We start from the raw sequence: 17833 nt of genomic DNA, 5'->3' as shown, positions 1-17833 counted from the left end.
GTGTGTGTGTGTGTGTGTGTGTGTGTGTGTGTGCTGCACTACTTTTTGTACAGGAGAAGGCATCAAGGAAGCGGGTGGATCCTTGCAGCCAAGTCTAAACAGAGCATCAAAATCTAAGATCCAAAGATATTTTAGATGCAACCAACTGAGCCAAGGCTTTGTACGAGTGTATCTGCACAGAGATGACTGTAGGTCTTACTGCTAAATTAAGATCTGATCAAGAACATTTCTATAATAGTTTCCTGTGTTTGTTCTATACACCCAGTTGACACACATCCTGTGTGATGTTCAGTGTTTACATAATTGTTTTGGGTTTTAGCTTGAAATCTACTCAATGGGAACACACTTTGTTACAAACAACTTGCTAATACCAGGTTTAACCCCAATTCTGCCTTCAGAACTGCTTTGATTGTCCATGGCATCAATTCAACAAGATGCCTTGGTCCATATCAACATGATAGTATCACACAGTTGCTGGTGAGTGTGTAGATCGTTTGAGTACAGTCAAGAAATCACTTTGAGATGAGATGAGCTTCGAAGCAGCCATTAGAAAAAGAGCATGTTGTGGACATAAAGGGAGGGACGTGTTTAAGAACAATACTCAGATAAGCTGTGGCATAAATGGTGCACAGTTGCTACTGAGAGGCCCAGAGTGTGTTAAGAAAAGATCACAAGCCTGAATCATTGATACAAAGCAAGATGGATCCATGCTTTGGTTTTGCTGGCACCAAATTCTCATCTTACCACCTGAATGTCATATAAATCGAGACCATCTGACCAGGCAATGTTTTTCCAATCCTCTGTGACATCCATACAGAACAATGTTGGTGAGCCAGTGTGCATTATAGCACAGCTGTTCTTAGCTGACAGGAATGGCATCCAATGTGGCCCATCTGCTTCAAGGTTGTGCATTCAGAGATGTTCGTCTGCATACCTTTTGGTTGCTGAATTGCTTCCCATCAACTCGGAGCAGTGTGGCCATTTTCCTCTAATCTCTAACACGATGCATTTTCACTCAGAGAACTGCCACTCACTGGATATTTGCTCTGTTTCTTTTCTCTTGGACTGCTCACTGTGAGCCCTAGAGATGGTTTTGTAGGTAAACCCCAGTAGATCACCAGTTTCTGATACACTCAGACCTGCTCGTCTGGCACAAACAATGTTCAAAATGACTTAAATGATCTTTCATCCTTATTCTGATGCTTGGTTTGAGCTTCAGCGGGTTGTTTTTACCATGCCTAAGTGACTAAATGCATTGAGTTACTTCCAGGGGATTGGCTGTTTAGATATCAGGAGAGTATACACTGCATATTGTTCCAGCAAGAATTCACTTGTGTGGTTTCTTCTAGACCAGTGTTTACATTTTAATAATAATATTAATAACTTATATTATGAATATATAGGTATTATTGCATCTGCATTTCTTTGTTTATTTCATACATGTGCTATGAGATTAGTTTTTTTGTAGATACATTGTATTTCAAACTCTTAAATGATAGATGGTATTTATTATTGCATTCGGTGTCTCACAGATGCAAATGAGTATTTCCAATTTAGATTTTGATCCATAGTTTTAATTTAGGTGTCCTGCTGTTTTTCTAAGTATTTTAGGGGGTTTTTTTTGTTTGTTAGTTTTTTAGCTTTTTTGAAAGTTTGGTTTGTGCTGTCATTGCATAAATATATTTATGTTGAAGGCCTCGTTTTTTAGAGGTCTACGATCTTTTGCTGTATTCAAGGCTCCTATCTCATGTACTGTGGCTTCCACAGAGAACAAGATGAGATACAAAAGAATTACAAGACTGCGTCACAGTTTGGAGCGCAACACTTACCTTCCATTATTTGTGATTTTCACTCATTAGAATCGGTGTGTTTTCCTCTAACTGTTAAGGGGGACTGTGTTAGAATGTTACATAGTACACAAGTAGACAAGCTAACTATATGCTTCACAAAAAGTGATAAACAATCCATCCATCCATGAATTCACCATCCAACCACCTTCTAAAATTTTTACCTTGTCAGCGTATTCCCCAAGATGAACTAGAGCCAAACCAAGTTGGCCAAGAGGAGAGATACACTATGTTCAGGTCAGCGCTCTATCTAAGGCGCAGCTCATATATATATATATATATATATATATATATATATATATATATATATATATATATAATACAATGTATCTACAAAAAAACTAATCTCATATATATATATATATGAAATATTAACAACGATCAGATATTTAAACATGTCCAATAAATTTCTCAGTTACAATACCCTCCCAAGTTTTAACTTCAGGGATACTGTATCAGACAGATTTCTGTTTTCCTTTTCACAAGATGTGCTTAAGGCAGTCTGATCATAACTGACTGTAGAAATATAACTGAACTTATTAATTTATTAATAAGTTCGGTTTAGAATAAGTTTAGAATAAGGAGTATTGCTGTTAAAAATGAAAATAGTAGCCAGACCTTTCTCCTAAAGTTCTTTTTCACTTCTTGGAACAAATGTAGAAACTTTGCACATGAAGAGATAATCAAACTTCTATGCAGTGTTAACACCAGGAGGTTTTCAGTGTATCTTACAGTAGCTGGCGCTTGATTCAATTTGCACCATGTGGGACTCAGAAAGCAGTTGGCCAGGATCAAGTTGTGGGTGTAGTGAAAGGATGGGAGGGGGTGGAGGATCTGACAGCTCCACAGTGAAGGAAGAAATCTCTGTTCATTTGTTAAAGAAGAAAAAAAAATCCATTGAGTCAGACTGTGTGTAAGTGCATACTGACTCATCTTCCTATGTGGATTACATCAGACACAGATGAGCTTTAGTAAAATGTACAGAGCAGCCATGCAGTCAGGTTGATGCCATGTACTGTACATCCAAGGAAATTACAAAGGATATTCAGGAGAAAGTTACATACAGTAAAGTCCATATTTCTTAATACAGGCAGCAGTGTGCATAACAAAGCGTTGACAAAAAAAATCAAATCAAAAAAATCTGAAACAACAGAAACAGTGGAAAATAGAAGCAAATGGTCAGTGATCACAATGGCAACATTTTCTCTGTTTTAAGAAGAATATATCCTGAAGGTGAATACTGATACCAAGCAGCTTACGAGAGATATCTGCAATGAGGAGAATCTTCCCACATCTGCACCAGGCTCTGCATGTCTGAGGCAGCTCCTTGCACAGCACAGCAGAGTTCTCCAAGCCTAAAGGGATGTTGACCCTGTTGATTTGGCAAACCATGCAGATGAGATGTTGCTAAGCATCCGCTCTCTCTCTCTCTGCCAGCACAAAGGCCATGGGAACACTGTGGAGGGGTAGCTAGCCCTGCTGGTGTACTGGTGTGGTGTGTATATTTGCCTCTCCCTGTGTGTAAGAGAGTGTGTGTCTGTGTGTTACATCACAATCTCTCTCTCGCTCCTGCTTACAGACTCTTGGGATTAAAGGGTGGTTTCCACAGGTCCTCAGTGTGTGACAAATCTCTTGATAGGGCCAAATCTCCACAAGTCCTTTGAACTGTAAAACCCCTTTAAAGGTATAGCATCCAATTTTGCTCTTCAGCTGTTCATGCTTTGATGCTTTAAATGTGTTTCATTTGTCTTTATATCCAATCCAGCACTATGTAACTTGGATGCAGTTCAATATTACAGTAGAATGGGCGAAGAAGCATTCAAGTAGTGTATGAAGCCCTCAGCAGACACAGTGAAAATGAATCATTTCTGTGTGTGAGAAAATGAAGGTGACAGTTAGTAGAAGATGTGGGTCTCAGTTCGCTTCTGCCATCAATAATTTCCTCAGAAAGACAGAACATCCAGTGGGGAGTCACCCCACACACAGAACAAGTCAACAAGAATTACAAATCTTGGGAACGATTGCAGCTTTAGACGCAGTTTACAATGCAGTTCACTCTCTGTGGAAGTCAGGAGTTGCAGTACAACTTTATTAATTTCATGTTCTTATCTCGTTCTGCTGTTAAAGCACAGACCACGCTGATTGTTTCTGGCTTATAATTCTGGCTTTCATACTTTGTTTTTTTTTTTCATTAATGATGTGAAATCTCATTAAGATATTACCAGTCCAGTTGGTGCTTATTAGCATTGAAGACAAAAATAGTAAGGCTCAGGTTTTTGTGTCCGTCCCTCAGAATGAGCCAGTGTTTTTATCTCTCCTCCTGCTGAAAGTCAACAGTCACACAGAGAGAAATCTCTCATTATGGGACACATATTTATTATTCCATTGGCAGTAATTATAATACTGTGATGCATGTAATGAAAGAGACATGTAGCTGTTATTTCTCCTAAATGACACTGATGCGTTTGAAGGAAAGAAAGGTCTGAAAGGTTAGCTATCATGGTATATGAAGTGGTACTTGTACTTTACTACTATTCATACTGAGCACTTGAAGTGCTTTTAAGCACTTTTAAGCAACAAATAACATTCACACATTTGCAAATATATCCCAGATATACTGATTATTGACTTGGGATTCAGTATCTCGACAAAGGAGACTTTGAAATGTAGGCCAGAGGAGCCGAGGAATTGACCACTGACCTTCCAATTAATAGATGACCTACTATCTCCAGATCCAAAGCCACTGGTCATAAACTTTTCACCATAAACTTCATTACCAAATCCCATGTGAGTAACTGTGGTAACTGGGAATTCATGGCAATAAAGGGCAAGACAGTGAACAACATTCAAATACCGACGTCTCTCCTTTAAGCTGCATTCATATAAAAAGAAACACATGCATCTCAGCATCAGCTCACTGGGCTAAAAATAATATATGTTCATCATATCTCAAAGTGAATGGAATCATCATGCTAAGTAAAACTTACTCCAAGTAAAACTTGGAAGGATGTCTGTGAGGGAAGCATAGAAATAAGAAGGAGAACCAAAGCCATGCAGCTATTCATAATATGAGGTTTATTTTAGAAGCTCCTAAATCTGTTTTGACAGGTAGAACACTCGTGGGTCGAATGGTGCTGTCCCTGTATGCCAACCAGAGACAGGAAGGAAAAAAGCTGGCAAAAGTCCACACTACACATTAAAATGCTTCAATTCTTATCTCTCATTTTGCAAACAAAGGTTTACATTGAACCATAGCTACCTTGCATTTGTGTAATACAGATCAAGAAAGCATTGAGAGCTAACCTCATACTTCATTGGTATATCACAGAAGACATCATATTATTACATATTATATTGAAGATAATTCGTGCTGACTAACTCTCTTTTTTAAAAACCTCAAGAGGGTAAAAATCTCATTTCGGAATAAACTTCTCAAACTCTTCAAGTCTTCTATTGTCATTTTAGTGCTTGTGTAGCTAACTCATAGAATGGAGAAAGCTGCTCCAGCGAACCAGATGCCTACTAATTTATGATCTGTGCAGCAGTCATATAGGGCGGGAGGAAATGAATTCGATGAATTAACTGAAGTTAACCTTGTAAATATTCTCAAGATTCATTTCTTTAGAGCTCTGTGTGCTTTGTGAAGCCCCGTCATTTGCGTTAAAATGTAACTGAGAATGCAGTTTAGCTGTAATGGAAATTAATTTTAGGAGACAGGATTAGTTCTGTGCTCGTTAAAATGTTCAGTATGCATTACTGAATAGGAAAAATACCTACCATCTGCATAGTTTTCTTTCAGGGGAACATATTATAAGATTTATAAGTTTTTCCTTGCTTGATGCAGGTGAAATCTTAATCGGGGGTGTAGTAGGTGGTTGAAGACGAAGGTTTGCTTCAGTAGAGGAAATTCAATGGTTTTAATCCACTCATCCAGGCAGGCAGTGACAGCAGGATTACAAGAGAGACTTTTTATAAGAGGGCAATTATGACAGCATATGGCAATACAGTACCCTAAATTCAATTACCCTCTCTGGCACTTTTCAATTTTCTTTAATTAAGTGGATTAAAAAGAAAGGCATGTTCCTCAAGTTTAAAGATGATTAAAAGTCTAAAGAAAGATGAGAGGCAATGAAGGGGAAGCAACTCATTTCTGCTTATGATTAGTCATGGGTGTTTGCTGTAAGAATTCATGTTCCCTGCATCAAATTGATTTTGTTCTTCATAAGACAGAGAAATGATCCATGCCAGGGCTGCACAGCATGAGAAGGGTTTTTAATGAAATTCTTTTGTTGCTGTTTTTTATGCACTTTGGTTGATTGTTTTTTGGGAAAGGAGTTGACCTGTTTCTTGCACAAAAATAGCCTGTAATAGATTCATCCTGGAGCAATCTTGAAGCAAGTGATGAAAACATACACTGACCAGTGACTCTGTTAGGTACGTTTGTTCAACACAAATGTTTAATCAGCAAGCAAAGGTTGATTGGTGGCAGCAATTCAATGTATTTATCCATGTATATATGATCAAGATCGCCCTCTGAGTTCAAATCGAACATCAGAATAGGGAAGAAAAGGTTATTTAGGTGATGTTAAAACTTTAAACGTGGCAGGGTTGTTAGTACCAGAGGGGGAGGGATTTAGTATTTCGGAAACTGCTGGGATTTTTTTCCAACGCCACCATCTCTAGGGTTTACAGAGAATGGTCTGAAAAAGAGAAAATATTGAGTGAACAGCAGCTCTCTGAATGAAAATTCCTTCAAGCTGAGAGGATGATGACAGTAACTCAAATAACCGCTCGTTGCAAACAAGGTGTGCAAAAAAGCATTTCTGAATATGTAAGACATTAAACCCTGAAGCAGATGGACTACCACAGCAGAAGACCACACTGGGTGCCACTCCTGTCAGCAACGCACACGAGTATTTAACGACTGAAGACTGAATATTTGTTGCCGGGTCTGATGAGTCTTGATTTGAGCTAATTTTAGGATCAGAATTTAGTGTAAACAGTATGAAAGCATGACTTCATACTGGCTTGTGTTAGCAGTTCCTGCTGGTGGTATAGTGGTGTGGCGGATACTTTTTTGCTCATTTTAGACCCCTTCACACCAACTAATTATTGTTTAAACACCAAAGCCTAAATGAGCATTGTTGCTGACAACATGCAGCAGTGTACCCATCTCCTGATGGCTGCTTCAAGCAGAATAACCATGCCACTTCACAAAGCTAAAAAACAGAAAAAAAGGAAATGATTTTAGCATGACAGTGAGTTTACTGTACTCTAATAACTTCCACTGTCAGCAGATCTCAGTCCAATAGAGCACCTTTGGGATGTGTTTCATTGTATCGTGGAGGTATGGCAAATGCTGGGATCTGAGCATTGTTTTTACCAGGGAGATAAAATGTGACAGATGGTACCAGATCAGTAGATTTCTTCCGCACAACCTTGGCTAGACAACAGTTTTGTTACAATATTGACCAAAAAAGGCTTTTCTGTATATTATTGCCTAAAGACAGAGGGGACTTGCTATGTCTGCCGTGAATAATGATAAATCTCTGGTTCATGCACTTCTGTAGCATTTTTATCATTCATCATTCTGTAAAGAAGAATGTAACTCTAGGCTAGGTAGGGAGCCAGGTGTAATTCAGCTGCCTTTCACACTGCACCAGTTAATTTATGTCAAAAAATTCACATATTTCCTATTATGATTGCCAGGAGTGTTTTTTGTGTCAGTGAAGCAGAAATAATCCAGTTTTAATAAGCCCTGGGTAAGAGATCAAGATAGTAGTAATGGAAGGAGACTGTTTAATAACAGTCATCTGAATTCATATCAGTTTTATTGTTCCTGTTGGCTTTTTCTGTTGTATTAATTCACTATACTGGTCTTGACCACTCTAAAGATAGAGAGCACTGGAATGTATAGGCACCAATAATGTGTTTTTCTTCTTACATTTCTACATTTGTGTGTTTCCATGTCCCACATGTCAAACCCATGTGCATCTGCAATGTTCACTCAGTTCCCATTTCCTCCCTTCTCTATTTCCTCTCGGCAGAGGTCATCAGCACATTACTTTCCATTATCTGCCGTCATCATCAAAGAGGATGGGTTCGCCGGAGTATTTCTATAGCGGTGCAGTCCTCCTGCATAAGCATACTGATTGATCTGTTTCTCAACAAAACCTGCTACCTTTGTTCTTACCATGAGCTCAGTGCTTGTCCTCTTAAATTATCTCACACTTCCTGTCTCTATTTGGTATCACTAGAGAATCATTTACTCAGGATATGAGTCAGAACCTAATAGGGTTACATACCAGATGTAAGTACAATAAGCAACACTTGAATTCATAAGAAGTAAAATTCGTTGTTTGTGAGACTTTGTTAAGCAAAGCTATACAAGGAATTTATCATTTTACATTATAAAAATGTGTTCCTGCTCTATTTCTGTGCACACTTCTAATTCTTTCCTGCAGCTCATCTTCCATTTTGTATGGGTCACTATGGAAACACAATTCATCAGCTTGTTCCCATGATATTTGCACCATCATGTTTCAGTATATATATATATATATATATATATATATATATATATATATATATATATATATATATATATATATATATATAGTCAGGACGCCAGGTCAGGGGGGCGATATCATCACCCCCACCCGAGATTGGGTACATAGCCCCAAGTGCGATAGGAGAAGGACCGTTGAGTGCGAGAGGAACTGACCTGAAAAATAGGATCATGGCCAAGCTTGAAACCTGGATCCCCCGTAGCCGGTTACCAAGATTACGTGAAGTACCCTCAGAAGGTCTGCTAGATGATGTTAATGCAGCACTGCGGGCAATACCTACAACCACGATTACCGACACTAACAAGCTGATCTACAATACGGCAGCAGTGATCAGTGAGATGCTTGGCTACAAGTTGAACCCTCCATGGAGAAGGAGGCTAGAGGGCAAGATCAAAGTAGCACGGAGGGAAGTTAGCCAACTAACGGAGTTGCAGCAAGGTGCGACAAATAAGGTGCCTAAGAAATACAGCAAGCTGTCCATACCTGAGGCCTTGGAAACTGCCAAGCAAAGACTCACAGCCTTGGCCAGCCGCTTGAGGAGGTACACCAGAGAGATAGAAGGCAGGAGAATAAACCAGCTGTTCTCCACAGAACCAGCAAAGGTGTACTCTCAGTGGCAAGGGAACAATAAGAGAACAGCACCACCAAGGCTGGAGACGGAGCAATACTGGAAGAGCATATGGGAGAAGGACACAACCCATAACGGCAATGCTCAGTGGCTAGTGGATCTGAGGGCAGACCACAGCAACCTCCCTGAACAGGGTCCAGTAACCATCACAGTGGCAGATATCCAAGAAAGGGTCTCCAGTATGAAGAGTTGGACAGCACCAGGGCCCGACATGGTTCACGCCTACTGGCTGAAGAAGCTGACTGCACTCCACGAGCGTCTGGCAGCACAAATGAACCAGCTGCTAGTTAACGAGAGACACCCGGAATGGCTAACTGAAGGCCGGACGGTCCTGATCCCCAAGGACCCCAAGAAGGGACCGGTCCCCTCCAACTACCGACCAATAACCTGCCTCAGTACTACATGGAAGCTCCTGTCAGGCATCATATCGGTTAAGATGAACAGGCACATGGGTCAATACATGAGCGGGACACAGAAAGGAATTGGCAAGAATACCAGAGGCGCAAAACACCAGCTACTGGTAGACAGAACAGTCAGCCGAGACTGCAAGACCAGACTGACCAACCTGTGCACTGCCTGGATTGATTACAAGAAGGTCTATGACTCAATGCCCCACAGCTGGATACTGGAATGCTTAGAATTGTACAAGATCAATGGGACCCTAAGAGCCTTCATCAGGAACTCAATGGGGATGTGGCATACAACACTAGAGGCCAACTCCAAGCCCATAGCACAAGTCACCATCAAGTGAGGAATCTACCAAGGAGATGCTCTGTCCCCACTGCTGTTCTGCATAGGCCTGAACCCCCTCAGTGAAATCATTAACAAGACTGGCTACGGATACCGACTACGGAACGGAGCAGTTGTCAGCCACCTCCTGTACATGGATGACATCAAGCTGTATGCCAAGAGTGAACGAGACATCGATTCACTGATCCAAACTACCAGGCTATACAGCAATGACATTGGAATGTCGTTCGGACTGGAGAAGTGTAGTCGGATGGTAACAAAGAGAGGGAAGGTAGTCAGAACTGAGGGGATTGAACTACCAGAAGGCAACATTGCAGACATAGAGGACAGATACAAGTACCTGGGGATCCCGCAGGTGAATGGGAACCACGTAGAGGCCGCTAGAAAAGCTGCAACCACCAAGTACCTGCAGAGGGTCAGGCAAGTCCTGAGGAGTCAGCTGAATGGTAAGAACAAGATCCGGGCCATCAACACGTACGCCCTGCCCGTGATCAGGTACCCTGCTGGGGTAATAGGCTGGCCAAAGGAGGAGATAGAAGCCACTGACATAAAGACAAGAAAGCTCCTTACCATGCATGGAGGGTTTCACCCCAAGTCCAGCACCCTGAGGCTGTACGCTAAGCGGAAGGAAGGGGGCCGGGGACTGGTGAGTGTCAGCACCACAGTCCAGGATGAGACAACGAACATCCAAGAATACATTGGGAAGATGGCCCCAACTGACCGAGTGTTCAGTGAATACCTCAGGCAGCAGAAACCCAAGACCATCATGGAAGGACAGGCCCCTGCACGGTATGTACCACCGGCAGATAGAGGAGGTGGCTGATATCCAGAAATCCTACCAGTGGCTGGACAAAGCTGGACTGAAAGACAGCACAGAGGCACTAATCATGGCAGCACAAGAACAAGCTCTGAATACAAGATCCATAGAGGCTGGGGTCTATCACACCAGGCAAGACCCCAGGTGCAGGCTGTGTAAAGATGCCCCAGAGACAATTCAGCACATAACAGCAGGGTGCAAGATGCTAGCAGGCAAGGCATACATGGAACGCCATAACCAAGTGGCCGGCATAGTGTACAGGAACATCTGTGCCAAGTATAACCTGGAAGTCCCGAGGTCAAAATGGGAGATGCCCCCAAGGGTGGTGGAGAATGACCGAGCTAAGATCCTGTGGGACTTCCAGATACAGACGGACAAAATGGTGGTGGCTAACCAACCGGACATAGTGGTGGTAGACAAACAGAAGAAGACGGCCGTAGTGATCGATGTAGCGGTTCCGAATGACAGCAATATCAGGAAGAAGGAACACGAGAAGCTGGAGAAATACCAAGGGCTCAGAGAAGAGCTCGAGAGGATGTGGAGGGTGAAGGTAACGGTGGTCCCCGTGGTAATCGGAGCACTGGGTGCGGTGACTCCCAAGCTAGGCAAGTGGCTCCAGCAGATCCCGGGAATAACATCGGAGATCTCTGTCCAGAAGAGCGCAGTCCTGGGAACAGCTAAGATACTGCGCAGGACCCTCAAGCTCCCAGGCCTCTGGTAGAGGACCCGAGCTTGAAGGATAAACCGCCCGCAGGGGCGTGCTGGGTGTGTGTGTATATTATTTAAAAATAAATTGATAATGATAATAATAATTTACTAAGAGGGAAAATTGCATGATTTTATGTTGTTTGACATTTCAAACTGACTGAATTTATCAGATAGCCACTACTACACACTTGATCTTTGGATATGGTGCATATGTAAATGCTCATATCAATACAGCAACAAAATCATTGTGTATAAGCCTCTTTAATCCCTGAGAAAAAAGTCACCGCAGCCCAGAAAACACAGAAACTAACAGTAATTGCCTTTATTTGCGAGGTGTGTAAACCGAGAAGTGACTGAAGTGTATACAAAGTCAAAATATGTATTCCTTGGTCTTCTGTTTTGTTTGTTTTTTTTCTTCCTTTTGGTAGCAAGTGATTTTTATGGACGTGTAGTACCATCAATCGCCGGCAGGATGCGCCAGATATTCTGCGAGCAGGAATTTGTCAGTGGTCCCAACAATTTCCTGTTAGCGACGGCTGGTCCCGGAAGATTTACCTTTCTCCTGACACGTAGCAGCCGCAGCGAAGTTGGCAGGGCTCTGGGCAGAGTTATCACACAGCACAGGTAAGAGTTTGCATGACCGTGGTGTTTCATAGCGTGAGAATAGTGATTAAGTTTGAAATGTTGGATTGAGTAGTAAGCCGTCGCTGATATTTTGTGTAAGTTAGGTCTGTGTCGGCTATTATGGCTAGCATTAGCTAGCCAATTAGCTGCAGAGTTAACGGTACGTTAGCCTCCCAAAGATTAGTAGCTCAGTGTGTACCGAAAGCACCAGTTATTCATCTACGTGTCCGTGGTCGTAGCTGTTGAACCATTTTATAGATGGAACAGTTACTAACAATAAGCCAAGAAAATGCTTGAAGCATACAGCTTACGGAATTGGTTTGTTTTGTTAGCCGCTTTAGCACTGATGCGTTTAGGGACCCAACTAGCGTTAATTGTTGTGAGGCTTATTGTTATATCTTATTGTTAACAAACAAATGGAAGGTAAAAATTTTGTTTGTTTGTTTGTTTTTTAAATATGACTACTACTGTCACGTGGCGTTGTTTGTGCATTTAGGCTTGAAATTTGGTCGCTGCGCATTTGTGTACGATGACGTGTTTAAAGGTGTCAGGTAATTAACACAAAAAGATTAAACGCAACTAAATGCAAAGGTTGACATTTCGGATAACAACACTGAGTATTTCTAATTGATATTGATAGCTTACGAAGGAAGCTGGCATTGTTAAGCGAGTCTATGCTGTGCAGTGTAAGAGTGTTTTATCTGTATATAGAGCAGACGCATTAAAATAACTTTTCACGCTGATCGACTGTGTTTTCTTTTACTTTCAGAGTAAGAGATGTCGGGTTTTGACAACTTTAACACAGACTTTTACCAGTCCAGCTACAGTGTAGATGACCAAAGCCAAGCCGGCTATGGCTACAGCAACACTGACAACCCCTATAATAAGTAAGTGTATGAAGCCATTTTTAATTGATAATTTCTCAGCTGCTGGTACACTATTACTGGGCCATTTCAGGTGCTCAAAACTAATCTCCAGATCTTTTGGAAACTTGTGTATTTGACATGTAGTGCCATGTAAAAGTATTTTTCGCCTTCCTGATTTCCTAGTTTTTGCATATTTGTCACACAAATCATCAAACACATTTTAATATTAGACAAAGATTACCTGAGTAAATACAAAAGAGACGTTTCTAAAGCTTTTTTTTTTTTTTTAATTAAGTTTCCAGTTACTTATTATTGTGTATTTCCCAGGCCATATGGTCAATATGACTACTCCCAGCCCATGGGCTACTCATCCCCAGGAGTAATGCAGCCCCAGCAACCATACACCGGACAAATCTTCCAGCCCACACAGACCTACACACCATCAGCATCACAGTCCATGTACAGTAACAGTTTTGATGACGAGCCACCGCTGCTAGAAGGTATGTCAAGCACCAAGACTACATGCCGATGTGTTATGTCTGTCTGTCTGTCTATCAGCAAGATTGAGCAAAAATATTTCATTCCAGTCTCAATACTATAGAAAACCAGAGCAAAAGAGTAATCCATTAAATTATCTCGATTACATTCTGTGAAATGTATCTCAATAGTTCTTCCAGTTATTCTTTCTTTTTAAGCAAGAAAGCTGACTAGTATGGTTGTTATCATTTGCTGAGAAAAATCATTTTACTTCTTGTTTCATAATACTATAAATTGAATGGCTTTGTTGAATTAAATCAGCTACTGCAAGTACTGTTTGTCAGTCTTTGATATGATTTCAAGGCAGTGTAGGAGGAGCTCCAGTTGAAGTCCCAACATGCAAAAGTTTAGCATTGTTGAAATCAGCCTTCAGTATCATCTCTGATATTCAGCAGAGAAACTGTCTCTCAAAGCATGAAATTAGAGTTTCACTCGCCTGTTGCAGTTGCTTCCAGACTCAGAGAATTTCATGACTACAAAACGATTTGATAGAATAAAAGCATTGATGGATCAAATGATGGAGTTCGGCCAAGTGTCTGCGTAACTGGCAGGCTTGATTTTTCTGACTGTTCTTGGCAGACCTATTGTTTTATTTTGCGTCTACTTACATGCTTGAGAAAGACTGCAGACATTTATTTATTTATTTTTAAGTGTTTCTGACTGTAGTGTTTGTAGATATTTGGTTCCAGTATTGTCTGTAGTCTTACAATACCTTATCCCCAAAACAAGTATAAGTATATAAATCTGTACTCTGGGAAATCAGCACATTGTGTTTGACCGGTGTCAGTTGAAATTTTTGGTGTTAGTTTATCAAAATCCGGGTTAAAGACCTGAACTTGCATCTCTGCATTCAGAAATATACTTCCGTTATCTGTCATTTGACAATGATGATAATTTGTTTATGTGTAGCTGCTCCACAAACGCACAATATGTGCACTTGCCCACCCAGATGCATTTATATTGCAGTGTTGCTTATATGTGGAGATGCTTACACAAAACTATAAAAAGGCAGATTCAGTCTAATACAATTTACTCTGATGACTGATGATTACTCTGACCACCATCGATCCTGAACGTCGACTATTGGCACTACTTGACTTGACTTTGTCCTGCAGTTAAAACTGGATTCATCATATCTTCTCTGTACTCTTCTGTAATATGATCAGAATTCAGGGTAGAAAAAAAATAATACTGAACTGGTAATGTTTCATTGTGAGTTTCGTTTTAAGACTGAGCCATTATTTAGTTGGAAAATCTACAATTACGATTCAGATTTCAGGTGTGAAGACACACCTGAAAGCATTTCATCGAAGAAATCCCCGGTTGAGTATTTGTGGAGGACAGATGTGTTTGGAACCAATAGGGCCTGGTGTTTTTATAGAAAATAGTATAGTATAAATATCTGAAATGTCTCATCTCTTCTTCTCTTAGAATTAGGAATCAATTTTGACCACATCTGGCAGAAGACTCTGACGGTTCTCCATCCAATGAAAGTAGCAGATGGCAGCATCATGAACGAGACAGACTTGGCCGGGCCTATGGTGTTCTGTTTGGCCTTTGGAGCAACACTTCTTCTGGTAAATCATTTGGTTGATTTTTAGGTGAAAAATAAAAAGAAGATAAACTGGTAAAGACGAGTAATAGTACTTAAAAATAAGAAAATATTGGCTACTACATTAATAAAAGTGCCAAGTCTTAATTATAATTTGGGTAGATTGGTATCGATGTGTCAGAGGCTGTGTAGTCTTTTACATTACAAACTGTTAGCACTATCAGTAATGAAATTATCAGTAAAGTAAGTGTTCTGGTTTTGTTCAGTTGAACGTGCTCAAGTTATGAGAAAACTATGAATCTTTGTTTACCATGCACCATCTTTTTTTATGAGACTTATGCACAAGGCCTTCATCATGAGCTTCTGCTTCATTAGACTGTACCAAATTCATAGCTTTGATATCCACAGTAATTTTGTTTTTGTTTTACTTTTTTTAGTTTGAGTCTCATTATAATCTTGTGATCACAATCTCCTAGTGTGATCATTGAGTTAGATCTCAGTGTAAATGGCTGCTTCCAATCAAATCTGAGTCATGCAAATGGCTTTTTATTTATCAGCTATAGTTGAAACGGCACACAACTGCTGTGTAGTCAAATTATTTTTGTGTGTTCTGGCAATTAAATTACTGTTAAAAAACAAAAGCACAGAGCATATAACTGTACAAACTCAATGTGTGAACTGTTGGTGGGTGTAGTCCATATCTAATTGTGTGGATCTTTTTTTTCCCCCTCCTCTCTGTTTACAGTCAGGTAAAATCCAGTTTGGTTATGTGTATGGCATCAGTGCAATTGGCTGCCTTGGCATGTACTGCCTACTCAACCTCATGAGTATGACAGGCGTGTCGTTTGGCTGCGTGGCCAGCGTGCTGGGATACTGCCTCCTCCCCATGATCATTCTCTCAAGTTTTGGAGTTCTCTTCTCTTTACAGTGAGTATACAGGAAAACAAAAAGGTTTATGATTGTTAATGTAGCCTGCAAATCTGGCAAAAGGACTTTTAAAAAGATATAGTATTTATTTACTAGATTAATATACAATCTACTAGTTTAAAATAAAGAGTTTTGTCGTATTATTGTAGTACAGCCCGTAAATAACATCAGTTATTAGTAGTAAGTCTAACTTTCTGCTTATTTTTGTGTCCTCTCTAGAGGCATGATGGGAATTATACTAACAGCAACAATTATTAGCTGGTGCAGTTTCTCAGCCTCGAAGATCTTCATCTCAGCGTTGGCCATGGATGGGCAGCAGCTGTTGGTTGCTTACCCATGCGCTCTGCTTTATGGGGTTTTCGCACTCATCTCCGTCTTCTAAAAACCGCAATTCATCAACAGTTTCAAATAACTTCCCCAGTTTCTGTAATGTCGGCCTAATTGGCGTAAGTGTAATTAGTGAAATTATTGGCTAATAATGCTGTTACTACAGAAAAGTGGGCGCTCCTGCCTAAATTGGTACCAGGATTTTTTTTCTGTCTTCTTTTATTGGCCTCCACCTTTCCCCACATTACAACTTGACCATTTGCAAGCTGGACTATATGGTGTCACACATGACTCCTCGTCGCCTTCCTCCCCTGATATGCGTCTTACAGGAGAAGACTGTCAACAAGCGTGCTGGGAGGGGGGATTTTCTGTGGACCGAGTTGAGCCTTAAATGGTCTTATACAGTCCTGTGATTTTTAAGGACATTAAGGGAACAAAGTGTTTTGGACACAGGTGGGAAAAAAACTGCAGTTTTCAAGAATAAAAATGAACCCTGCAACCTAATCTGAATTCAGCTAAAATCCCATTTGTCCTGATTTTTGTAAAAGCTTTTATGAGCGTTTTCTGCCTCCCATATATTTAGCAACAACAAGACTAAGGGAAACACCCACTTTCATTCTGCACAGGACTACATTAACAGCGAAGGGGTCGTCTCCTCCGCAACATCGCATTTTCTTCGCAACCGAAGAACCACAAACTTTATCAAGTGTGTCAGTTTTTGAACAGAAAGACAGCTGCTCTGCTACATCTAATGTATTTTATTATATTCTTTGGAGATTCCTTTGAGTTCTGATGCCTTTTCAGGAAGACAACAACAGTTTGCACAAAAACACTGCTCCCAAACCAAACCAGTTTGATCAAATGCTCAGAATTAATATTGGTAGAGATGCTGTATGTCTAGGTACAGAAGTGTCTCTATAGGTTTTCGTTCTTGTATGTATCCCTTTTCATCTCTTAAATCTTTATTTTTAGAGACGATTCACTTAATGCTTTGATGTGTCATCTGTTGTTCATGTCTTCTTATGCACATTAAAGTTGTTTTTGAAGGTTACCTGCTGTGTGGGTAAATGTTTCGGTGGTCACCCTAAGAAATTCTACGACCTCTATGAAGACTTAAAAAAACATTTTATTTGGGCCACGGACCCACTGTTGTTTGTTGGCTGGCAGAGAAAGAAACATTCAACATTCTCCTACAGTGCTAAAGCTTGGCCAAGTGAGGGCACTGTCAGCCTACAACTACAGACCCTCAGCTTCAGGTGTAGCCCATCTGCTATGTGGTGTGTGGAGGACATTAGAAAGATTACACTGAAATCCAATTTGTTCTGAAACAATGCCACATGTCTGCAAATGCAAGAACCTGCAGCTTCCTATTGAAATAATGGGTTCAAACCTGTTCTTTTCTTCACTCTTTTAGCTTTTCTTTGTTTTATACACACGCATACAAAGAGCATCCTTAAATGGATAATAACCCACTTTAGATAGATGAATAATTCAACAATTTAAAAAGGACCCCTTTTTTTTCTATTCCAACAAACTTAACACCAAAACAAACTTAGCATTTCAAGAAGACCTAGTGGGAGAAGTCTGATCAAAGGCCCCTTCATATAGACATTCTGTGTATGTGTGGTCTTAATTTGAGTGTCAATTTCAACCTGTACTTTCATAACGTGTCAAAGCTATT

General features: G+C 40.5%; 1 protein-coding gene across 1 annotated transcript; it reads left to right on the top strand.

Moving 5' to 3' along the window:
• The first annotated feature begins 11834 nt into the window (after positions 1-11834).
• yipf5 (Yip1 domain family, member 5) lies at positions 11835-17203 on the top strand. Its single transcript, XM_082549562.1, has 6 exons — positions 11835-11943; positions 12713-12830; positions 13137-13309; positions 14778-14923; positions 15644-15825; positions 16045-17203. Exons 2-6 carry the CDS (start codon positions 12721-12723, stop codon positions 16205-16207), a joined length of 774 nt encoding a protein of 257 aa, XP_082405688.1. The 5' UTR covers positions 11835-11943; positions 12713-12720; the 3' UTR covers positions 16208-17203.
• The last annotated feature ends 630 nt before the right edge of the window (positions 17204-17833 follow it).

Source organism: Aulonocara stuartgranti, assembly GCF_965226115.1.
Source record: "Aulonocara stuartgranti genome assembly, chromosome: 10".
In the NCBI taxonomy this organism is placed as follows: domain Eukaryota; kingdom Metazoa; phylum Chordata; class Actinopteri; order Cichliformes; family Cichlidae; genus Aulonocara; species Aulonocara stuartgranti.
This window is presented reverse-complemented; position numbering and strand designations above follow the sequence as displayed.